At 32.9% G+C, this 20,212-nt stretch overlaps 2 protein-coding genes across 2 annotated transcripts in view; both read left to right on the top strand.

Moving 5' to 3' along the window:
- Positions 1 to 20,212, top strand: part of LOC139492241 (uncharacterized) — a 97,846-nt gene that overhangs the window by 61,754 nt on the left and 15,880 nt on the right. The window contains exons 28-32 of the mRNA XM_071280428.1: positions 8,660 to 8,816; positions 9,369 to 9,493; positions 10,051 to 10,248; positions 12,925 to 13,020; positions 14,055 to 14,211. Of these exons, the coding sequence (XP_071136529.1) occupies positions 8,660 to 8,816; positions 9,369 to 9,493; positions 10,051 to 10,248; positions 12,925 to 13,020; positions 14,055 to 14,211 (733 nt within the window). The remainder of the gene's footprint in view (positions 1 to 8,659; positions 8,817 to 9,368; positions 9,494 to 10,050; positions 10,249 to 12,924; positions 13,021 to 14,054; positions 14,212 to 20,212) is intronic.
- On the top strand, positions 11,526 to 12,882 carry LOC139492118 (uncharacterized). Its single transcript, XM_071280258.1, is given in 2 exon segments — positions 11,526 to 12,577; positions 12,840 to 12,882. Coding segments are annotated over 2 exon segments (1,095 nt in total).

Here is a 20,212-nt window from a genome sequence, read left to right as displayed (position 1 = left end):
TAATCAGATGGCCATTCCAATGATTGACACTAGATGTAAAAAAACAATTTTAAACTGGACTTTACTATGAATTTGATGTTCGGATGTAAACTGTTAAATTGGCAGTGCATCATTCAAAGTGTGCACATCACAGTGCTCATATCTTCCTTTGACTCTTTATTTATGCAAAATGACGTTGTCAAAAGCTTTACTTTCGTTTTTAAAATCACATTTTTCTACAGTGAGTTGACTATGGGTGTTACCGTTTACCTGTAGCTATTGTTCAACCAGATTTAAACATTGACAATGCAATAGGGACATTTAAATTGACCAGTTGGTTTTGTAACATTTAAATCTACCTTGATGCTACCTGTAAAAAAAATTATTCGCCTAACCCAAAATTTCAGCATGCTTTTTCCTGAAATTTTTCTTGACCTAGGATTATTCTATCAAAAAATTGAAAGGGTAGAAATATCTTTAGGTTTTCATTGTTTTAAATCCCCAGTATTGATAATATTTCTAAAATTTACAATAAAATCTTAATCAGTAAAATATTTTGTTAACTGCATATTAATATGTATGAAAATTAAAACTGTTCTTAAATAATAAATGATTCTTTACTTTTGTAACCCTCATATGCCACATGTAGAGCAGGATCAACTTACCCTTCCCGAGCACCTGAGATCACCCCTAGTTTTTGATGGGGTTCGTGTTGTTTATTCTTTAGTTTTCTATGTTGTGTCATGTTCACTATTGTTTTTCTGTTTGTCTTTTTCATTTTTAGCCATGGCGTTGTCAGTTTGTTTTAAATTTATGAGTTTGACTGTCCCTTTGGTATCTTTCGTCCCTCTTTCCTACATAGTATTGTCCATTTGTCAGTGACACATGAAAGAGCTATCCAGGTGATTTCAGTTTCAATTTTCAGATGGATTATATGTTGTGCATTTCTTTATAGTGTCCCTTCAAGATTTTCATTTTTGATTACCGGTATGATATTTGCAGTGTTTTTCTTTAAATTTATTATAAGAGATTTTTGTGTAAAAATTACTGTGTTTACTGAAGGAAATTCAATTTGCATAACATGGAATAAGTTATCGAAAAGGTTATAAAAAATCAAACTTGAATGTAAGAAGGAGAAATAGTTGCAACACATTCATTATAAATTTTGGGATATATTATAAGAGTGATTCACCTGTTTAAATGGAATATATATCATGGGAAGTATCATGGAAATGAAACAAAATGTTAAATGCATAAGGTGAATATAGTCTAATGTAGTGATAAAGTGAAATTAAAAAGTAAAATATTCCAAAATATTCCTAATGTTGGGAGAAGATGAATGTGAAATTGGAAATAATCATTATAAAGTTCTGGATCTAAAATTTTTAATTGGAATATATACATGTAAATGAAATAAAAACTCAATACTGTGGATATGATAAAATCAAGTGATATAGTGAAAATATATGAATAAACTTATCCAAAATATTTGTAAAGTGAGAATGCTGATTTTAAATGTGATAATGGAAATAATCAAATATAGCAAAATTCTGTACCTGTTTTTAGGGATATATATATATCATGGGAAAGGAGTAGGTTCAGTAAGACCCCTTTTTGGCCCCAAAAAATAGCAGTTTTACAAAGTTGTTAAAATGTAAACTTTTAGTTATTTATTGAACAGTAGAATGCTTCTGCTACATAAATATGGGCTGTTTTTGACATAACAATGCACATATATCGGGTACTAGCACCATAAAGTCATGCTAATTTACTGAAATCTTCACAATTCTAGCATTTTAGTTAAATTTTAGACAGTTTTCAGGTAAAACGAAAGTGGCCACATTCGTGTTCATCCTTAATATTGAAATGTAAGTTGTATTTTATGATAATACATAATATATATAAAGGTTGAGGATGAACACAGATGCGGCCACTTTCGTTTTTGACAAAAACCATCTGAAAAGTGACATTTTTCGGCATATTTGGTAGATTTTTCATATTTGAGCTTGAATCGGATCGTTTTTAATGACTAAATCAGTTAAAATCTTTCACATAAACTAATTGATTCAAATGAAATAGACACTTAAGTGTTTAAAAAGTGGTCAAAATCTTTCGTCAGATGAACCTGAAATTTGAGGCCAAAATCGGTCCTTACCGGACCTACTCCTTTAACAGAATATTGATATAGAGAGAAAATCTAGATATATAGTCAAAAGCATGAACAAATATTCGAAAACTTTCATCATGTTCATAAAATTAGAAAAATGTTATAAATAATTTCAGATAAAGAAAATGGAATACTGGATGAGATATAAAATATGTAGAGTAAATAAAATAGTTCATTCAAATATGTTTTTGATATTTCAATATGAATATACATTAATAATTATACCCCACGCAACGAAGTTGCGGAGGGTATAATGTTTTTGACCCGTCAGTCCGACCGTCTGTCCGTCAGTCCGTCCGTCCGCCAGTCCGTCAGTCCTGTTTCTTGTCATCGCAACTCCTCTCAAACCACACAACAGAATTTCACGAAACCTTTTCAGATAATAAGGACATACTATGTAGTTGTGCATATCGACGGGAAATTGCGATTCAATTTTTTTTCTAGGAGTTACGCCCCTTTGAACTTATTTACTTTAATGTATTACTGCAACAGTTTGTCATCGCAAATCCTCTCAAACCACACAACAGAATTTCACGAAACCTTTTCAGATAATATGGACATACTATGTAGTTGTGCATATCGACGGGAAATTGCGATTCAATTTTTTTTCTAGGAGTAACGCCCCTTTGAACTTATTTACTTTAATGTATTACTGCAACAGTTTGTCATCGCAACTCCTCTCAAACCACACTACAGAATTTCACGAAACCTTTTCAGATAATAAGGACATACTATGTAGTTGTGCATATCGACGGGAAATTGCGATACAATTTTTTTTCTAGGAGTTACGCCCCTTTGAACTTATTTACTTTAATGTATTACTGCAACAGTTTGTCATCGCAACTCCTCTCAAACCACACAACAGAATTTCACGAAACCTTTTCAGATAATAAGGACATACTATGTAGTTGTGCATATCGACAGGAAATTGCAATTCAATTTTTTTTCTAGGAGTTACGCCCCTTTGAACTTATTTACTTTAATGCATTACTGCAACAGTTTGTCATCGCAACTCCTCTCAAACCACACAACAGAATTTCACGAAACCTTTTCAGATAATAAGGACATACTATGTAGTTGTGCATATCGACAGGGAAATTGCGATTCAATTTTTTTTCTAGGAGTTATGCCCCTTTGAACTTATTTACTTTAATGTACTACTGCAACAGTTTGTCATCGCAACTCCTCTGAAAACACACAACAGAATTTCATGAAATTTTGTAGATAATAAGGACATACTATGTATATTGACAGGAAATTATTATTCAATGTTTTTTCTTATACTTATTTAATTTCTCCAATGACAATGTGGGGACGTGGGGTATGTGAGCGTGCTCACTAAGGTTCTTTAATTTGTATAAGGAACATGTCAAAAACAATTTTTTTTGAGTTATTTCCCATTAAAAAGCCAAAGAGATATTGAAAAGTTTTTTTCAACAATATACAAGAAATCTAAGCACTGATGGTATTTGGCTATGAAAACATTAAAGAGGAATGTAGTGAATTATATGACATGCAATTAAATTCCCTTATAAAAACATATAGTATTGATCTTCTAAAATTTTAAATGACAGTAAAAAAAAATCTCTTTTTCCGTCTAAATGTTGCGTTTTTTGGGCATTTGAATGATTAATTATTTCAGGGAAAACATCCGTTTCCATAACAAAAAGACTAATAACAATGTTAATTTCTTTACCTGTTTTAGGATTCTCTAATAAAAAAAAACGTGAGAAAAGGATTTTTTTTTTATCAAATTGACAGTGTTTAGTTAATGTAAGAACATGAAATAAGTTTGTGTCTAGTTATCAAATATAAGTGGTCATATTATGTTATTCAACAAAGATAAAAATTGAAGCCTTGATGCCATATAAAACAAAATTATAAGTTTAAAAAAAAACTATTTCAGTTATACTACAACAGTAACAATTGAACAGGTGACGTGATAGGATAAGAAATATTTCAGGAAAAAAGCAAGTCGAAAGTTTTGGTTAGGTGAATAAAAAACTGTACAGGTAGCATCAAGGTAGATTTAAATCTACCAAACCAACTTGTAAATTTAAATGTCCCTATTGTATTGTCAATGTTTAAATCTGGTTGAACAATAGCTACAGGTAAACGGTAGCACCCATAGTCAACTCACTGTAAAACTGGATGTTGACTTGACCACGTCCACTTGTATTTTTGTCCATCTGATGAGTTGAGCCTTTTTCAACTGATTTTTATAGTTCGTTCTTATGTTGTACTGTTATACCACTGTCCCAGGTTAGGGGGAGGTTGGGATCCTGCTAACATGTTTAACCCTGCCACATTATTTATGTATGTGCCTGTCCCAAGTCAGGAGCCTGTAATTCAGTGGTTGTCGTTTGTTTGTATGTTACATATTTGTTTTTCGTTCATTTTTTTACATAAATAAGGCCGTTAGTTTTCTCGTTTGAATTGTTTTACATTGTCTTATTAGGGCCTTTTATAGCTTACTATGCGGTATGGGCTTTGCTCATTGTTGAAGGCTGTACGGTGACCTATAGTTGTTAATGTCTGTGTCATTTTGGTCTTTTGTTGATAGTTGTCTCATTGGCAATCATACCACATCTTTTTTTATATTGACAATGTATGTATGTACTTCGAGATTCTTCTATTTGAGACGCACCCCTTGATTGACTGCAAGGGTACAGCGGATCCATGTACACTCCCTAATGATTAATGGAGATGTGTCCTTTACAATATTATCCCACCACCAGAACAATCCCCACCCAACACCGCCCAAGGGAGTGTGTAGGACACCGGGAAGTCTTTTATTATGGTGGAGGAAGCTGAAGTACTCTGAGAAAACCACCGGGCTTGTGGCGGGAACAGACAACCGGAAGAGATTTCAGACGATTGATCTCCAGGTCATGCTGGGAACAACTTTGACCTACCGAGGCCCCTGAAGTATCCAATCTAGTTTTAACTCCGGTCTGGATACCAGAGATGTGTTTGGGAGGGTGAAAATCACCCTGCTGATGTACTGAAAATTTGACATCTCGAGTGAGAATTGAACTTGGGACCTTCAGTACTGTAGCCATCGGTCTTAATCACTAGACCACGAACCCACACAAACATGTAAATCATGGACCATAAACGGATACGTAAAATCCGTGTTCATTTCGAAAGCACGACTGAGTGAAGAAGCTCTTTCCAAGTTATTTCTTCAACAAAACACTTGAAATGAGAGTTAGATACAGGTATCAATGATAATTTTAGCATTTTTGAAGAAATGTAGGATGCATGATTAAATTTCCCTAGTGCACACACGTGTTCTAGTTCATACAACGTAGTTCTGATGATTTTTCATTTAAAACCTTTTTTAAATTTTGCATCTAATCATGTTGATAAACTAATTTCTTTTGGACTAAATCAATAAGATACAAACTGCTGAAATGTAAGAAAATAATTGTAAATAGACCGATCAATTTATATGATGTCCAGTACTGAAAATAGTTTACCTGTCACCTGAACAGGTAGATTTCAGCTGTCCAACAACTAATTAGCCTTGATTAAAATTAGAAAGAATTAAAGAAGGGGTTGTTTTGATAGTAATTAAGCATCATGTCACTTTTATGACCGGAAATGTGTGGATGTTAAAGGCAAAAGTTTGGGTCAAAAAGATCGTGAATTATGTTAAAATGACTGAAAACTAAAAAGTAGATGACTGTTCCATGCTTTGCCTAGCCAGACTTTTACTGGACATTATACAAATGACCGGAATATATGACCGTTTTGGAAGACCGGGTTCAGATGTCATTTGGTCCTAAAATTCCTGTTGGTGTCAAGGAGTTTGCTCTAATAACAAGTTTCCCTAAAGAGGTTTCAATCCCCTTGATAATCAGTTTCCTGACAAGGTGTATCAAATCTCCTCCAGGTTGGATAGTTATCCCCACAATAGCCTTTTATCAATTTACTGACTTTTGACTGCTGATTATATGATTTTTCAACAGATAATCTAATTTGTTGTAAGAAATCCTAGTACTCTTGTCAGGTAAGAGCAATCAAAAGAATTAAAATCAATCAAATAATCCGTGCAAATTTGGGTGAAAGTTTACTGTTTTCTAATGATTTTGTCATGTACAGAAAATATACACAACATTCCCCCTCTAAATTATGCTGATTGTTCGCTTGGTTTTACTTCTTTTAGTTGTCTTATACATGATTGAGTACCAGGATTTACTACCACAGAAAAGGTAACCTGGCTCAAAAAGTATTTAAATATATTTCTCTTTCACCGAATTTTTTGAATTTTTTGAATCCAGAGTCAAAAGTTGGTTCAAAATGTATTATGAAAAGATGTCAAACCACCAATTAAAAATTTAGCAATTTTCACAGCTTTTTAAATATTTTACCTCAAGTTTAACTTTTACTTCATAGAAACCAGATATATCCTGAATCTAACATGTATCACCTTTTCTACATGTCTGCCAAATTATCTTTTTATAATTAGTTTTAAACTTTATTATTCACAATAAACTGTTTTATTATATAAATGAAGTAATGTGTTCAAAAATATACGCATTAATTGTTACTTTGTTGGGTTTTTTTCAGAATTTTTGTTTACAGAAAAGTGCTTAAATATGCATTTTTCAAGCAATCACTGTACTTAGACGCAACATTTTTCCATAAATGTTTGTGTGTGTATGAACACTCATAGCCTTGAAGATCTTTTTGTGCAATTGCCCATATTTGTATGTACTGGGCAAAATTGTAAAAAAAAAATGATAAATTTTAGTAAAAATATGTTTTTTTGGGCAAAATGCCAACTGACAAATTCTGTAGCAATATTCATTAAATACTTTTTTTTTTTTATCAAAAAGCAATTTTAATTGTTTAAATATATATCTAGTAATGTAAAATGAAAATAAACCACCATTTTTGTACTGACATTGTTTGTTTTTAATTTGAGGTCAAGGTAGACAAAATTTACTTGTTTGTATACAAAGCCAAAATATGCTTGATGGTTTCCAAGGCAACTGAGACATATTTTTGTCATCTATGGTAGTATTTAATTATTTGGTTTTCTATGGAGTAGATATGGCAAATATTGATAAAATCTGTGACATTGAGTGGCCATACCTATCCTTCATTCTTTGGTTTTTACATATAATTCATGTTTAAAAAAGTCTTATAAGAAAAATCTGACCTTTGGGACACAGGTACTACAAAAATAACCCTAATTTTCTAAAAAAAAAAAAGGGATTAAGATATCCATTATAACCTTTCTTGCAATTTGACTTTTGTATGAAGGTTGACATTGCATGTTGTCTTTTTTGTTTCAAATGAAGATGAGTATGATGCAAATAAAAAACAACATCTAATGTCAATAAAAATTATTAACTGTTGAATTATAATATTTGCTTAGTGTATTCTACCATACCTGTCAACCTGTGACGATGAAAATGCAGGTCATGACCTGCATTGAAGAATCAAATCTCAGGTCATAACGTGTACAAACTTTTTCGAGCTGAATTTCAGTATTTATGGTACAATTTCTTATAATGTATATCAAAGATACCAAAACATCATTGCATGTTCACTTTGTTAAGTCATTTTAAATCTTATTAAATTTATTTCATAGCACTTTCAAAGATTTTTATAAATTTGTGTCACTCAATCTTATGTGCTTTACTTTTTGAGAAAAAATACTACAATCATCAAACACTAGAATTTAATGTACTTCTTATATATGTTTGAGACTATTGACTATGTAGCCTTTAACTATAACTTTTTGTATTTAACAAAGAAATTAGACTATGATAATATATAGTACATGTAATACAGTTTAAAGAAGTATAAATGTAAAAAATATTTTTCAACTTTTAAAAAAAATAGTATAAAGGTATAAAAATAATGATAAGTTATTTTTCAATATGTATTTGAATTTTATATTTTTATGATTTAATCTTTTTCACCCATAAAACGTAAATATAAGGAATAATTTTGAATGGTAACAAATAAGGGGAAGTAACTCTAGTTCAGTTTGTAAACCATGGTGCAATTTATTTACGACCTAAAGCTAAGGTAATTGGTGTTAATTAACAGTGTGTTTGACACCAAAGCTGTCAAGTGAAGCCATGCACTTAATGGGTCACTTAATTTGACAGTTTACATAGCTAGATGAACTTCCTGTTCATGGAAGAATTACGAATTTGCCGGTATTTCAAAGGAATATTACTTATGAAATCAATCTCAAGGCTAAGAAATACAGGTGAAATCGGGTCATTTTCGGAATTCCCGGGTTATTTCAATGACCCGGCGGGTGTTCCGGGTGATCCCTCAAAATTGAGAAAATCTGGGCTCACACCCGCAGAATACGGGTCAGTTGACAGGTATGATTCTACTTCTATATGTACAGGAGTTGTATTAATATATCTTTGTTTTATATTTTCATTTGATAGATATTGGCTTTATAATGAAATGATATGTTAAAGATTTACCTTTAAATTTGTTCCATAACAAGACAGCAATAGTTATTTTCCTTTACAGAATATGTCATCAAAAATGATCAGTAATGCATCCCTCACTGTTTCTGGGAAAGTTATGAGATGTACTCTTCGTAGAACAATTAATTCAGCAGATCCTGAAGTATTTGATCTGAACAATAAATGGTTCATTCTGATGGCAAATGGACCTATAACCGCAGGTACGTTTTTTGGTAAGATCTACAAAAGATAATATGATCAAAAGCGTCATTTGACCCCTTGAGGAGTTATTAGATGTAGGAAGATGTGGTGTGAATGCCAATGAGACAACTCTCCATCCAAGTAACAATTTATAAAAGTAAACCATTATAGGTCAAGGTACAGACAAAATACATGAAATATATTGTTCCCTTTACCATTGACCATTTAAAAAAAAATGTAGAAAGATGAGCAACTTTTAATTGAAATCACTAGTTTACTGCTACTCATTATAATGCTAGATTAATAAACTGATTTTTGATATTTGTCTAAAAAGTCAATTTAATTTCCTATGCTGATTGATGGTTTAAATAAAAGATTTAAGATATTTTCAGTTGAATACATTTTGGTAGAATGTGCTACTTTATTTCAATTCTAGCATTAATGCCATTTTATTAAGTGAACATTTCTAAAGTTAACCATCCTGATTTAATCATGATTCCAAAGTTAAGGTTTATAATAAAAAAAAATTTATATCAATGCAACAATGATGATGAATTCTACCTTTTTTTCAGGTTATCCAGCTCATCATGAGGTTGAACCAAAATCAACTTCATCTAAAGAAAACTTTATTAACATCACTACAGTAACCACTGCTGGACCAACCACCAGTCCTGACTCAACAAGTCCATCTACACAAGTAACAACATATTTTTCTTATGTGTTATCTCATCCGAAAATTTTGAATTTTATGCATTTTTAATGTATTTTTATTTTTATGTATATTATTTTTGAACTTCTCAGTAACCTTTATACTTGCATGGTTTTAGAGAATAAACTATCTATCTATCTACTTATTATTAAATATTAAACAGCAGAGGAAGCACAATAGACAAAACAAATCACCTGATTCCTTATAACAATGAACTGCAATGCTTGATCCAGATAGCCTGACTTGGTGGAGGGACAAACTGTATCAATTTTCTCAGAATATTATTAAATTTGGTTTTATTCAAGATAAAAAATGGAATGGGTTGAATAATGTAATGTGTTGAAACCCAAGTTGCTTTGATTGAACTCAAGTAATTTAAGGGTAATATCATATGACTCAGACTGATTCAATTATAACTTTTTTGCAGAAAAATCATAACAAATAGAAATGAAGATATAATAAACTTCAAATCATATATTTTACAATGCCTTCCTAATTAAGTTTAGTTTTATAACATGTATTGAGATCACCTTTTAAATTTTCAGTCTCCAGATAAGATTACGCTGGATCCAGAGTGTGGTATAACTAAAGGATGTTTTCCTACATGTTCTGGTTCATCGTGTTCATCACTGGTCACATGGCAAAAAAATGGAGATTACATTCTATTTGAGATAGCAGAAGAAATAGCATCTACCACAGACAACAGATGGATAGCTATAGGATTTTCTGGAGATCAAGAAATGGTATTGTGACTTTCACATTTAAAAGGCTTTTTTGCAAAATAATTTTAACCTTATTGATTTAAAATATGGACATAGTATACACTATATAAGTGGAAAAAAAACCAATTTTATCTCTAGGAAAATAAATTCTTTGCAAACAATCATCTATACAGTATAAAAGGAATAAAATTAATTGCTGCTGTCAATTGGGATTGGCAACAACATTCTCAATGTAAATCATGACCATTTGTAATATTTATGTATTTAAACTTAGTTGCACTCCACAGTTAGAAACTAAAAATAAAATTGAACCATAGAATATCTAATTTTCTTCTATTCCTGGCTTTCTAATATGTTAATCCAACTGTGTGTGTCATACATGTGCATATGTATGTAATCAGTATCTTCCATAGATTTTTTTTTCTAAAGTTAGAATGGTGAAATAAAATTCCTTTTTTGTGTATCCATGGCAACATCCCGCATTTTTTTTACAATAAAATATTGATTAAAGGATGATAAAAATATCTCATATTTCCTTAAATTTGGTTCAAGCTAGAATTTCAAGTCCTTTGAGTGATACCTTTTCTGAAACTGTTGATATTAATCTACCAAATGATCAAATAAAAAAGGGGTGTTTATTTACTATTTTTCTGTTAAATTAATCACAATGTTTGTGTGACAAAAAGTAGAAATTAACATGACAATAATTTCCGGACCAATGTTTGTTATGGATCTGAAAATATGGACTGTCATACAGAAAATAGCCCAAATTACATACATTACATTGTCTTGATGTTCTTATAAACCCACTATGATGGAACTATTTTGTATAGATAGATTATTAATACACAATACGTTTTTGTGCAATGCCTGTACATATAATTTTTAATTGGGATAATCCCTGTCTGCTATTTGGTCCAATCAGCTTGGGGGTTTCCCAGTTGCTGCTGCATGTGAAATCTCGTTTACTAATTGCTTTTCCAGATTATCCTAATTAACCAATCAAAATTAACACTGCATTTGAATTACCCTTCAGCTAATCCGTCAAGTCCTTGATATAAAAAAGCTCATCAACAGATTTTGACTGAAATTGAAAATGGAAATTATGAGTTTGTTAAGTCTACACCTAAAATTATTAGCCCGTTAGGTATTATTCAAAATTTGTTGGGGGTGTAAGGATAATTCATGACTGCAGCAGACCACTTGGATCTGCTGTAAATGATTTTGCAGGGGATGTAGAAAAACAAAAGTTTAATTCTGTTGATGATGCAGCAAAATTAGTCACAAAAAATTGTTTCATGGCCAAAGTTGATTTAAAATTGGCTTATAGATCTGTTAGCATTAGTTCTCATAGTCAACAGGTCACTGGTTTACGGTGGACTTTTCCTGATGGTCAGACCCACACCTTTATTGATAAAAAATTACCCTTTGGTTCAAAACTTGCATCAGGTATCTTTCATAGGCTATCACAGGCTATCCGGCGCATGATGTCACACAGAGGTTTTACCATTATAGCTTATTTGGATGATTTTTTCATTTGCGAAAAAAACTAAGCAGCGCTGTGCACATGCACTTAGGATTTTAATTTACTTGCTGCGCTAGTTAGGTTTTCTATTAGTTGGTCCAAGGTTGTTGACCCTTGCCAGAAATTAGTATTTTTAGGCGTGGAGATAGACTCCACAACATTGGAATTAAGATTACCTATTAAAAAACTTAATGAATTAAGAGGAGAACTAGCAAGTTTTCAGCAGCGCAAGCATGTTTCTAAGGAACAATTGCAGTTCCTGGCTGGCAAGCTAAACTGGGCTTCGTCAGTGGTTCACGGCGGGAGAGTTTTTCTCTGGAGAATCATTGACAGCATAATGCAGCTCAAGCATGACAGGCACAAAATGCGCTTAGGCAGCAATATTTTGCATGATATCCATTGGTGGTACAATTTTATGGCAACTTTTAATTGGAAATCTGTCTTACTAAATACTGACCCTGTTACCTCAGTTTACACAGATGCTTGCAATACAGGTGCAGGTGGGTTTTTGGTTACTGATTGGTATTATGTCAATTGGAAAGAGGATTTCCCATTTGCACAATCTTTGCATATAAATAAGCAAGAGGCACTTGCAGTGGCTTTGGCAGTCAAACATTGGGCTAAGTGCTGGCAAAATAGGCGTGTATATATTTATTGTGATAATGCATCAACTGTTGCCTGTATCAAAATGTGTACCTCAAGGAACAAACTTTTGATGTCCTTTTTGTGTGAATTGTTTTGGCTATCTGCTGCTAATAATTTTCATCTGGTCGCAATTCATTTGCCTGGGAAGCAAAATGTTTTAGCTGATGCTATTTCCAGATTGCTAATTCGCAACATAGTCCCTAAAATCAATAAGGAGCAATATATAGGGAGGATTGGGGGGGGGGGGGGGGGGACTAGTAATGTGGATTAATGGCTATTTTAATCTTCAACTATCCAAAAATGAATGTTATTGCACACTAGCTAGCATATTTTAAAAATCCACAGGGGCCAAAATGCAAAACTATACACCTTACTGTGGTGTCCTACCTAAAGAAATTAAAAAATCATTAAGATTTGATGTACTCATTCAAACATATTTAAGATACGAGAAAAAACACATTTCATCACCATATGTTCCACCCTAGATGTAAATATCAACCTGTACATTTGTTTGTTTTTATTTACAGGGAGCAACTAGTGTAATTATGTGTGAACATAAGACCAGTGGTGATTCCTTTGTAATGGGATATAATGATGGCTATACATTTAAGGACTTGACTGTAGTAAGTAAAACTTGACAATAAAGGTGTCTAAGAGAATGGTATGATCTTCTTATATTTTACTTAAAGGTGTCTTAGAGTATGGTATGATCTTCTAATAGTTACCCTTTCCTTGTTTTATAACACTGCAAAAGCATCATATTTCAGCAAAGTTATAAAGAATATTTGTTTTTATAGCTTCTTTTATTTATTGATATTTAATTTTGTTTTGGTCATATGCAGGAGTTCAATACCTTAAAAGTTTGTTTTGTCAGTCTTAAGAAATGCTCATGATGTGATTAGTTAGATTTAAAGACCCAGTGGCAGATCCGGCGGTTGGACCCCACTTTTTTGGGACGATCAATGCATTTGAATGGGGACATATGGTTGGAACACACACACCCCTTTTTATCCTGGTTTGGAAATTCAGGAACTGAAAATGATTAAGAAAAGAAGGAAAGTTCCAGTAATTTCCAATTGCCACCAAGCTAAAGTGAATTGATCAACTTATAATCTATTCTGGTACCTACTTCTATAACTTCTATTATGATAAACAATGGCTGTTTCCACTACCTCATGCAACACTGACAGAAAGTGTGGATTGATAAGGTCCTTATATGACCCCTGTTTTACACTTATATTTCAAATTTGGAATTAATTGCCATTATAAAAATACAAAATTATTAAAACAATGGCCATATAGGAAATAGGTCTTTCTTTAAAATTTGCTTATGTTGTGTTCTTATCATGGCATCAATATGAAAATTATTTTATTTTTCAGGTTTCTCATGCTTTTCACATTGTGAAAAATTTGGTCAAACATCAGTTTGAATTCAAAACTTTTTTGTATGTCACAATATTTGAAACTTACTTTGTGAAGAGATAAGCAAAAATAAATATAAGAATTATTTTATATTAATAATTGAATTATTATTCCATTAGAATTTGTGAATTGGTCTGTATCGTAATGACACATTTTATCAAACTTTGTTTTATAAATTTACCAATGTTGAAATTGGTATATTTGTTAATCATGTATTTTTTTTTTTTTTTGTTAGAATGGGAAATCTTCTTTGATAAAGGATGCATCATTAACTGTGACGGGAAATGTTATGAGATGTAGTCTACAGCGAGCAATTAATTCAACAGATCCCCAAGTTTATGACTTAAATAGTCAGTGGTATGTTCTCATGGGAAATGGACCAATTATATCAGGTAAGCTTACATTTTGACTGTTTACAGTCAAACTCTTGACATATATATCTTTATTTTCATAAACCAAATTACAATGATACAGAGACATATACAAATAAATTAACATAGTATAAATTTTAAATACAAATATAAAGTAGAGACATAACCATCTACTTTTTCTGGTAATGATGAACCATTTTTTTCTTCTAGAAAAACACTTAGATATATAAATTAAATGACTTTCCATTTCTGATATCATTATAGGAACTAAAATTCAAAGTTTGATATACTGCATCAGAAAGCAGCAGTAATGTTTACATATTTAGGACAGGATTTTATACCAGACTCCACTTGTAGCTATGAACCTGTTAGACCCCGTTCACACTTGGACATTTTTATCAATTTAAACTAGACCGGTTCACTTTAGATCGGTTTAAGGGCAAATGTGTACGCTTTGAATCGATCTTCAATCGGTCTAAACTAAAACACCAAAAGAGGTAGTTAAGTCTCCCAAACAAAGTTTGGAGACTTATTGTTTTTGGTCAGTTCTTATTATTTTTATTATTATGGCACCCTCAACGGAGTTGGGGTGACGTATTGTTATTCTACGTTTCTTTTTTTTCTTATTTTTATTATTCTTCCACACATTTTGTCCATCGTGTTTCTAAGAATTGAGTGATCCAATGTTGTTGGAACTATAACATAATGAGGACCCTCATTTGAAGTTGTGCATCTGACTCTGGAATTTTTTATGATGGCCGCCGTTTCCATGGAAACTACTAAAAAGTGAAAAATTTTCAAAATTCTAAATCCTTCGTTATAAGACATAGCTGGATGAAACTTTATGGTAATGTTCCCTAGTATGCCTAGATGTTGTGACAATATAAGGAAATTCCAAAATGGCCGCCATTGTCATGGAAACAGGGCAAATGTTTAACATTGAGCCTATGGAAAAATACATAAAAGCTGCATTTTCTTTAAGAATATTGCAAAGAGATCAATGAAACTGTATTGATATATAACATGACATATGGCAATGAGATGCCTGCTTTTAGAATTTTGGAATTATCTACTGTAACCATGGAAACAGTAGAAATATCAAAAATTTCAAAAAATTCAAAATGCTGCAAACTAGATGAAACTTTACAGAAATGATAACTGGCATAGGCAGAATTGCATTTTGGAGTTAAAATTTCAAAATGGCCGCCGTAACCATGGAAATTACTAAAATGTCAAAAATTTCAAAATGCTCCAAACTTAATAAAACTTTAGAAAAATCATAGTTTCCATGTGTAGATATGCTCTTTGACTTAGGAAATTTCAAAATGGCTGCCTTTATCCTGGCAATGGGGGGACGAGGGTGCCATCCGTTATTGCTAGCAATTACAAATCTAGTTCTTCTTCCTCTTCCTCTTCCTCTTCCGCCACTTTAAAAAATGAACTTGTCCGCAGCGTTTCTCCAAAACCGCTTGTCAGATTGACTTAGGATTTCGTAAAATGGTAGACTAATATGTCTAGGTGAGCCATCAATCTTTCGTTTGTGCATTGGGGTCTATTAAGGGCTATTTTGGGGGGTAGAAAGAAGGGAGGGTTTTACTATAGAACCCTACGGGATTTTATTTTCTAAAAATTTCAAATGAATATAACTTGAAAACTGTAAGTGGTAGATACATGCAGTCTTCAGAAATGATTATAGGACAATAAAACAAATCATATGAAATATAGGGGGAGTCCCTGGGAGTTCATCCCCACCCCCTTCAATTTGAGAATATGCTTATATCTTGTAACCGATCCAGATCCCCACCCCTAAACCATATATATTCCTGATTGGGACAATAAAACAAATCAAATGCAATTAAAGGGAGGTCCCCGGGGGTCATTACCACCCCGTTCAATTTCATAATATGCTATTATCTTGTAAATGGTCCAGATCCCCACCCCTAAACCATATATATTCTTTTAGGGGACAATAAAACAAATGAAATGAAATAAGAGGGAAGTCCCTAGGGGGTCACCCCACCCCCTCTTGTTTGAAAACTTGTAAACGGTCAACATCCCCACCCCTAAACCATACATATTCTTGTATGGGACAATAAAACAAATCACATGAAATTAAATGGAAGTTCCTGGGGGTCACCCCCACCCCGTTCAATTTGAGAATGTACTATTATCTTTTAAGCGGTCCAGATCCCCACCCCTAAACCATATATATTCTTGTAGGGGACAATAAAACAAATGAAATGAAATAAAAGGGAAGTCTGGAGGGGGTCACCCCACCCCCTCTTGTTTGAAAACTTGTGAACGGTCAACATCCCCACCCCTAAACCATATATATTCTTGTAGGGGACAATAAAACAAATGAAATGAAATTAAAGGGAAGTTCCTGGGGGTCGCCCCACCCTGTTCAATTTGAGAATGTGCTATTATCTTGTAAACGGTCCAGATCCCCACCCTAAAACCATATATATTCTTGTAGGGGACAATAAAACAAATCAAATGAAATGTAGGTAACTTCCCTGGGGGGTCACCACCACCCCCTCCTGTTTGAATACTTGTAAATGGTGGAGATCCCTACTCGTAAGCCATATATATTCTTGGGACAAAAAATCAAATCAAATGAACATATGAATGGCGAGTTATGGGAGCTTTGTTTGGGAGACTTCGTAACAGCATCCTGTTACAATTACTTCTTGTTTAGTTTGAATCGATCTAAAGTAAACCGATCTTACTTTAAATGTGAACGCAGAGATCGGTTTAAACTAGTACGATTAAATCGAAAATAACGTATGCACATGTAAAGCGGCAAAACTATCTCAGAGGTTCGTTGTTTAATCCATATTTCTCTGTTACAATGACTTGAAAGTTAGTGTTGCTATTCAGCAATTGCAACTCATTCAAAATTTTGACCAAATTGCAATTTGTTTATTAAACCAAATTGTTCAACTGGTCAAAATATTGATTCTAATATGACGTCCTTATTACGCTTTGTAAACAAAGCCGTGTTCTAATGAGCACAAAATATGTTTGACACATGCACACAAATTAACTTTTATATTAAAGTGATTTCCATTGTTATCCTAGATTTGTAATTGCTAGCAATAACGGATGGCACCCTCGTCCCCCCATTGCCAGGATAAAGGCAGCCATTTTGAAATTTCCTAAGTCAAAGAGCATATCTACACATGGAAACTATGATTTTTCTAAAGTTTTATTAAGTTTGGAGCATTTTGAAATTTTTGACATTTTAGTAATTTCCATGGTTACGGCGGCCATTTTGAAATTTTAACTCCAAAATGCAATTCTGCCTATGCCAGTTATCATTTCTGTAAAGTTTCATCTAGTTTGCAGCATTTTGAATTTTTTGAAATTTTTGATATTTCTACTGTTTCCATGGTTACAGTAGATAATTCCAAAATTCTAAAAGCAGGCATCTCATTGCCATATGTCATGTTATATATCAATACAGTTTCATTGATCTCTTTGCAATATTCTTAAAGAAAATGCAGCTTTTATGTATTTTTCCATAGGCTCAATGTTAAACATTTGCCCTGTTTCCATGACAATGGCGGCCATTTTGGAATTTCCTTATATTGTCACAACATCTAGGCATACTAGGGAACATTACCATAAAGTTTCATCCAGCTATGTCTTATAACGAAGGATTTAGAATTTTGAAAATTTTTCACTTTTTAGTAGTTTCCATGGAAACGGCGGCCATCATAAAAAATTCCAGAGTCAGATGCACAACTTCAAATGAGGGTCCTCATTATGTTATAGTTCCAACAACATTGGATCACTCAATTCTTAGAAACACGATGGACAAAATGTGTGGAAGAATAATAAAAATAAGAAAAAAAAGAAACGTAGAATAACAATACGTCACCCCAACTCCGTTGAGGGTGCCATAATAAGTTGCAATTGGTGGATAGCAACACTTACAGTCAAGTCACTGTAAAAGACCTTTAAAACAAACTGAAAACATGTTGTACTCGCCGTAGCATAGATTTGCGAAATCTGTGTCTTCTTTTCTTATGTTGATTTATTTTCTTTGCAGGAACCGCAGTATTTCCGGCATCGTGTTGTAACTTCGTTGCTCCCAATATTTTTTTTTCAAAATTAGAGAAAACTGCAATAATACCAGTATCAAATTTTTAACTTGTGATTCAAGAGAAACAATAACTTTATCCAATTTTGTTTTCAAGTGTGTGTATCAATGTATCAACACATGAATTTGATAAATCAGTTCTATTTATACACAATGTTTACAGTTTTACGGGTAAAAAGGTTAGATCGATTGCGTTTTTTAATTGTAGTGTGAACGCAGTGGTTCAGATTAGAACGATAGAGATCGTTATGATTAAAGATAATGTGGACGCTAACTGGTTTTATTTAGATCGATTCAAATTAGATCGATAAAAAAAAAATGCCAGTGTGAACTGGTCTTACTTTAATTCTTCACTATGGATTTACACCGACAAAAACATGACACTTAACTTGAGCAGTTTACTACATATGGTATAATTCAGTAAAGGATTACACCAAGTCAAACTCTTTGGAATTTAAAGCTTGCTTGAATGGATTAAACAGAAGATAAGGGAATTTATGTTCTGATTGTCTTAACCACTATCCTTTCCTTGTTTCTTTGAATGTGACCTACTAAATTAGACTTATTACTAATTGTGTACTTACACGTGCAAAACAACAGGTGCCACATATGAAGCAGGATGATCTGCTTACCCTTCCAGAGCACCTGAGATCACCCCCAGTTTGTTGTGGGGTTTGTGGTGCTCTGTTTTTAGTTTGCTATGTTGTCTTTTGGTAGTTTTTTTTTTTGTTTCTTCAAATGTACAAAAATAACATCTACAGATCACAAAATTATCTTCTATATATTAATGTTAAACAATCAAAATTAAAATCTTTACACCACCATGTGGATAACAATTTTGTAGTATTTGCAGTCTTTTGATATGTTTGTCACTATATATGTCTTTCCCAGATATATCTTTGCTCTTGATATTAGCACCATCTGCTATTTCCTCCATGTGGTTCCCAGTAGACCAGACACACATGTTATTTTCTTTCGACTGTTCAGGAAAAATAATGACATGTTGATATACAATAAAAAGCAGTAAACATTTGTTGTATATATATATATATTTCGTATCCCGGCGAGGGAAGAACCAAAAATTTGCGAAAGCAAATTTACAGATCTAACATTGTTGGGTTGATGTTTAGACAAGTTGTATATACATTATGTACACAGCCATGTATCACCATCATTGATGGCGATCCGATGGATACATCTGTTGTAGAGTTGTCACTGACTCAGACGTACTTATAAATATAATTATTTTCTGTGACTGTATATTACATTAATTTGTAGGATCCTTTACTATAGATAATTTAGCTGATCTGTAACAATAACATCTTCATGTCTCATATATCATGTACTGTAGTACGCCGCTAGATTAAAACTGACGAGGAAAGGTAACACGGCCAGCGAAAGCTCTTTTTTGAGAGCCCAGGTGGTCGTGTGGTCTAGCGGGACGGCTGCAGTGCAGGCGATTTGGTGTCACGATATCACAGTAGCATGGGTTCGAATCCCGGCGAGGGAAGAACCAAAAATTTGCGAAAGCAAATTTACAGATCTAACATTGTTGGGTTGATGTTTAGACGAGTTGTATATATATATATATATATAAGAAGATGTGGTATGAGTGCGAATGAGAAAACTCTCAATCCAAGTCACAATTTATAAAAGTCAACTATTATAGGTCAAAGTACAGTCTGCAACACAGAGCCTTGGCTCACACCTAACAGCATGCTATAAAAGGCCCCAAAAATTACTTATGTAAAACCATTCAAACGTGAAAACAAACAGTTAATATAAAAAAGGAGGTGCGGTATGATTTCCAATGAGACAACTCTCCACAAGAGACCAAAGTGACACAGAAATTAACAACTATAGGTCACCGTACGGCTTTCAGCAAAGCCCATACTGCTTAGTCAGCTATAAAAGGCC

The sequence above is a fragment of the Mytilus edulis genome, chromosome 10 (assembly GCF_963676685.1).
Source record: "Mytilus edulis chromosome 10, xbMytEdul2.2, whole genome shotgun sequence".
Classification (NCBI taxonomy): Eukaryota; Metazoa; Mollusca; class Bivalvia; order Mytilida; family Mytilidae; genus Mytilus; species Mytilus edulis.
Note: the sequence above shows the minus strand (reverse complement) of the source record. Positions and strands in the feature narration are given on the sequence as shown.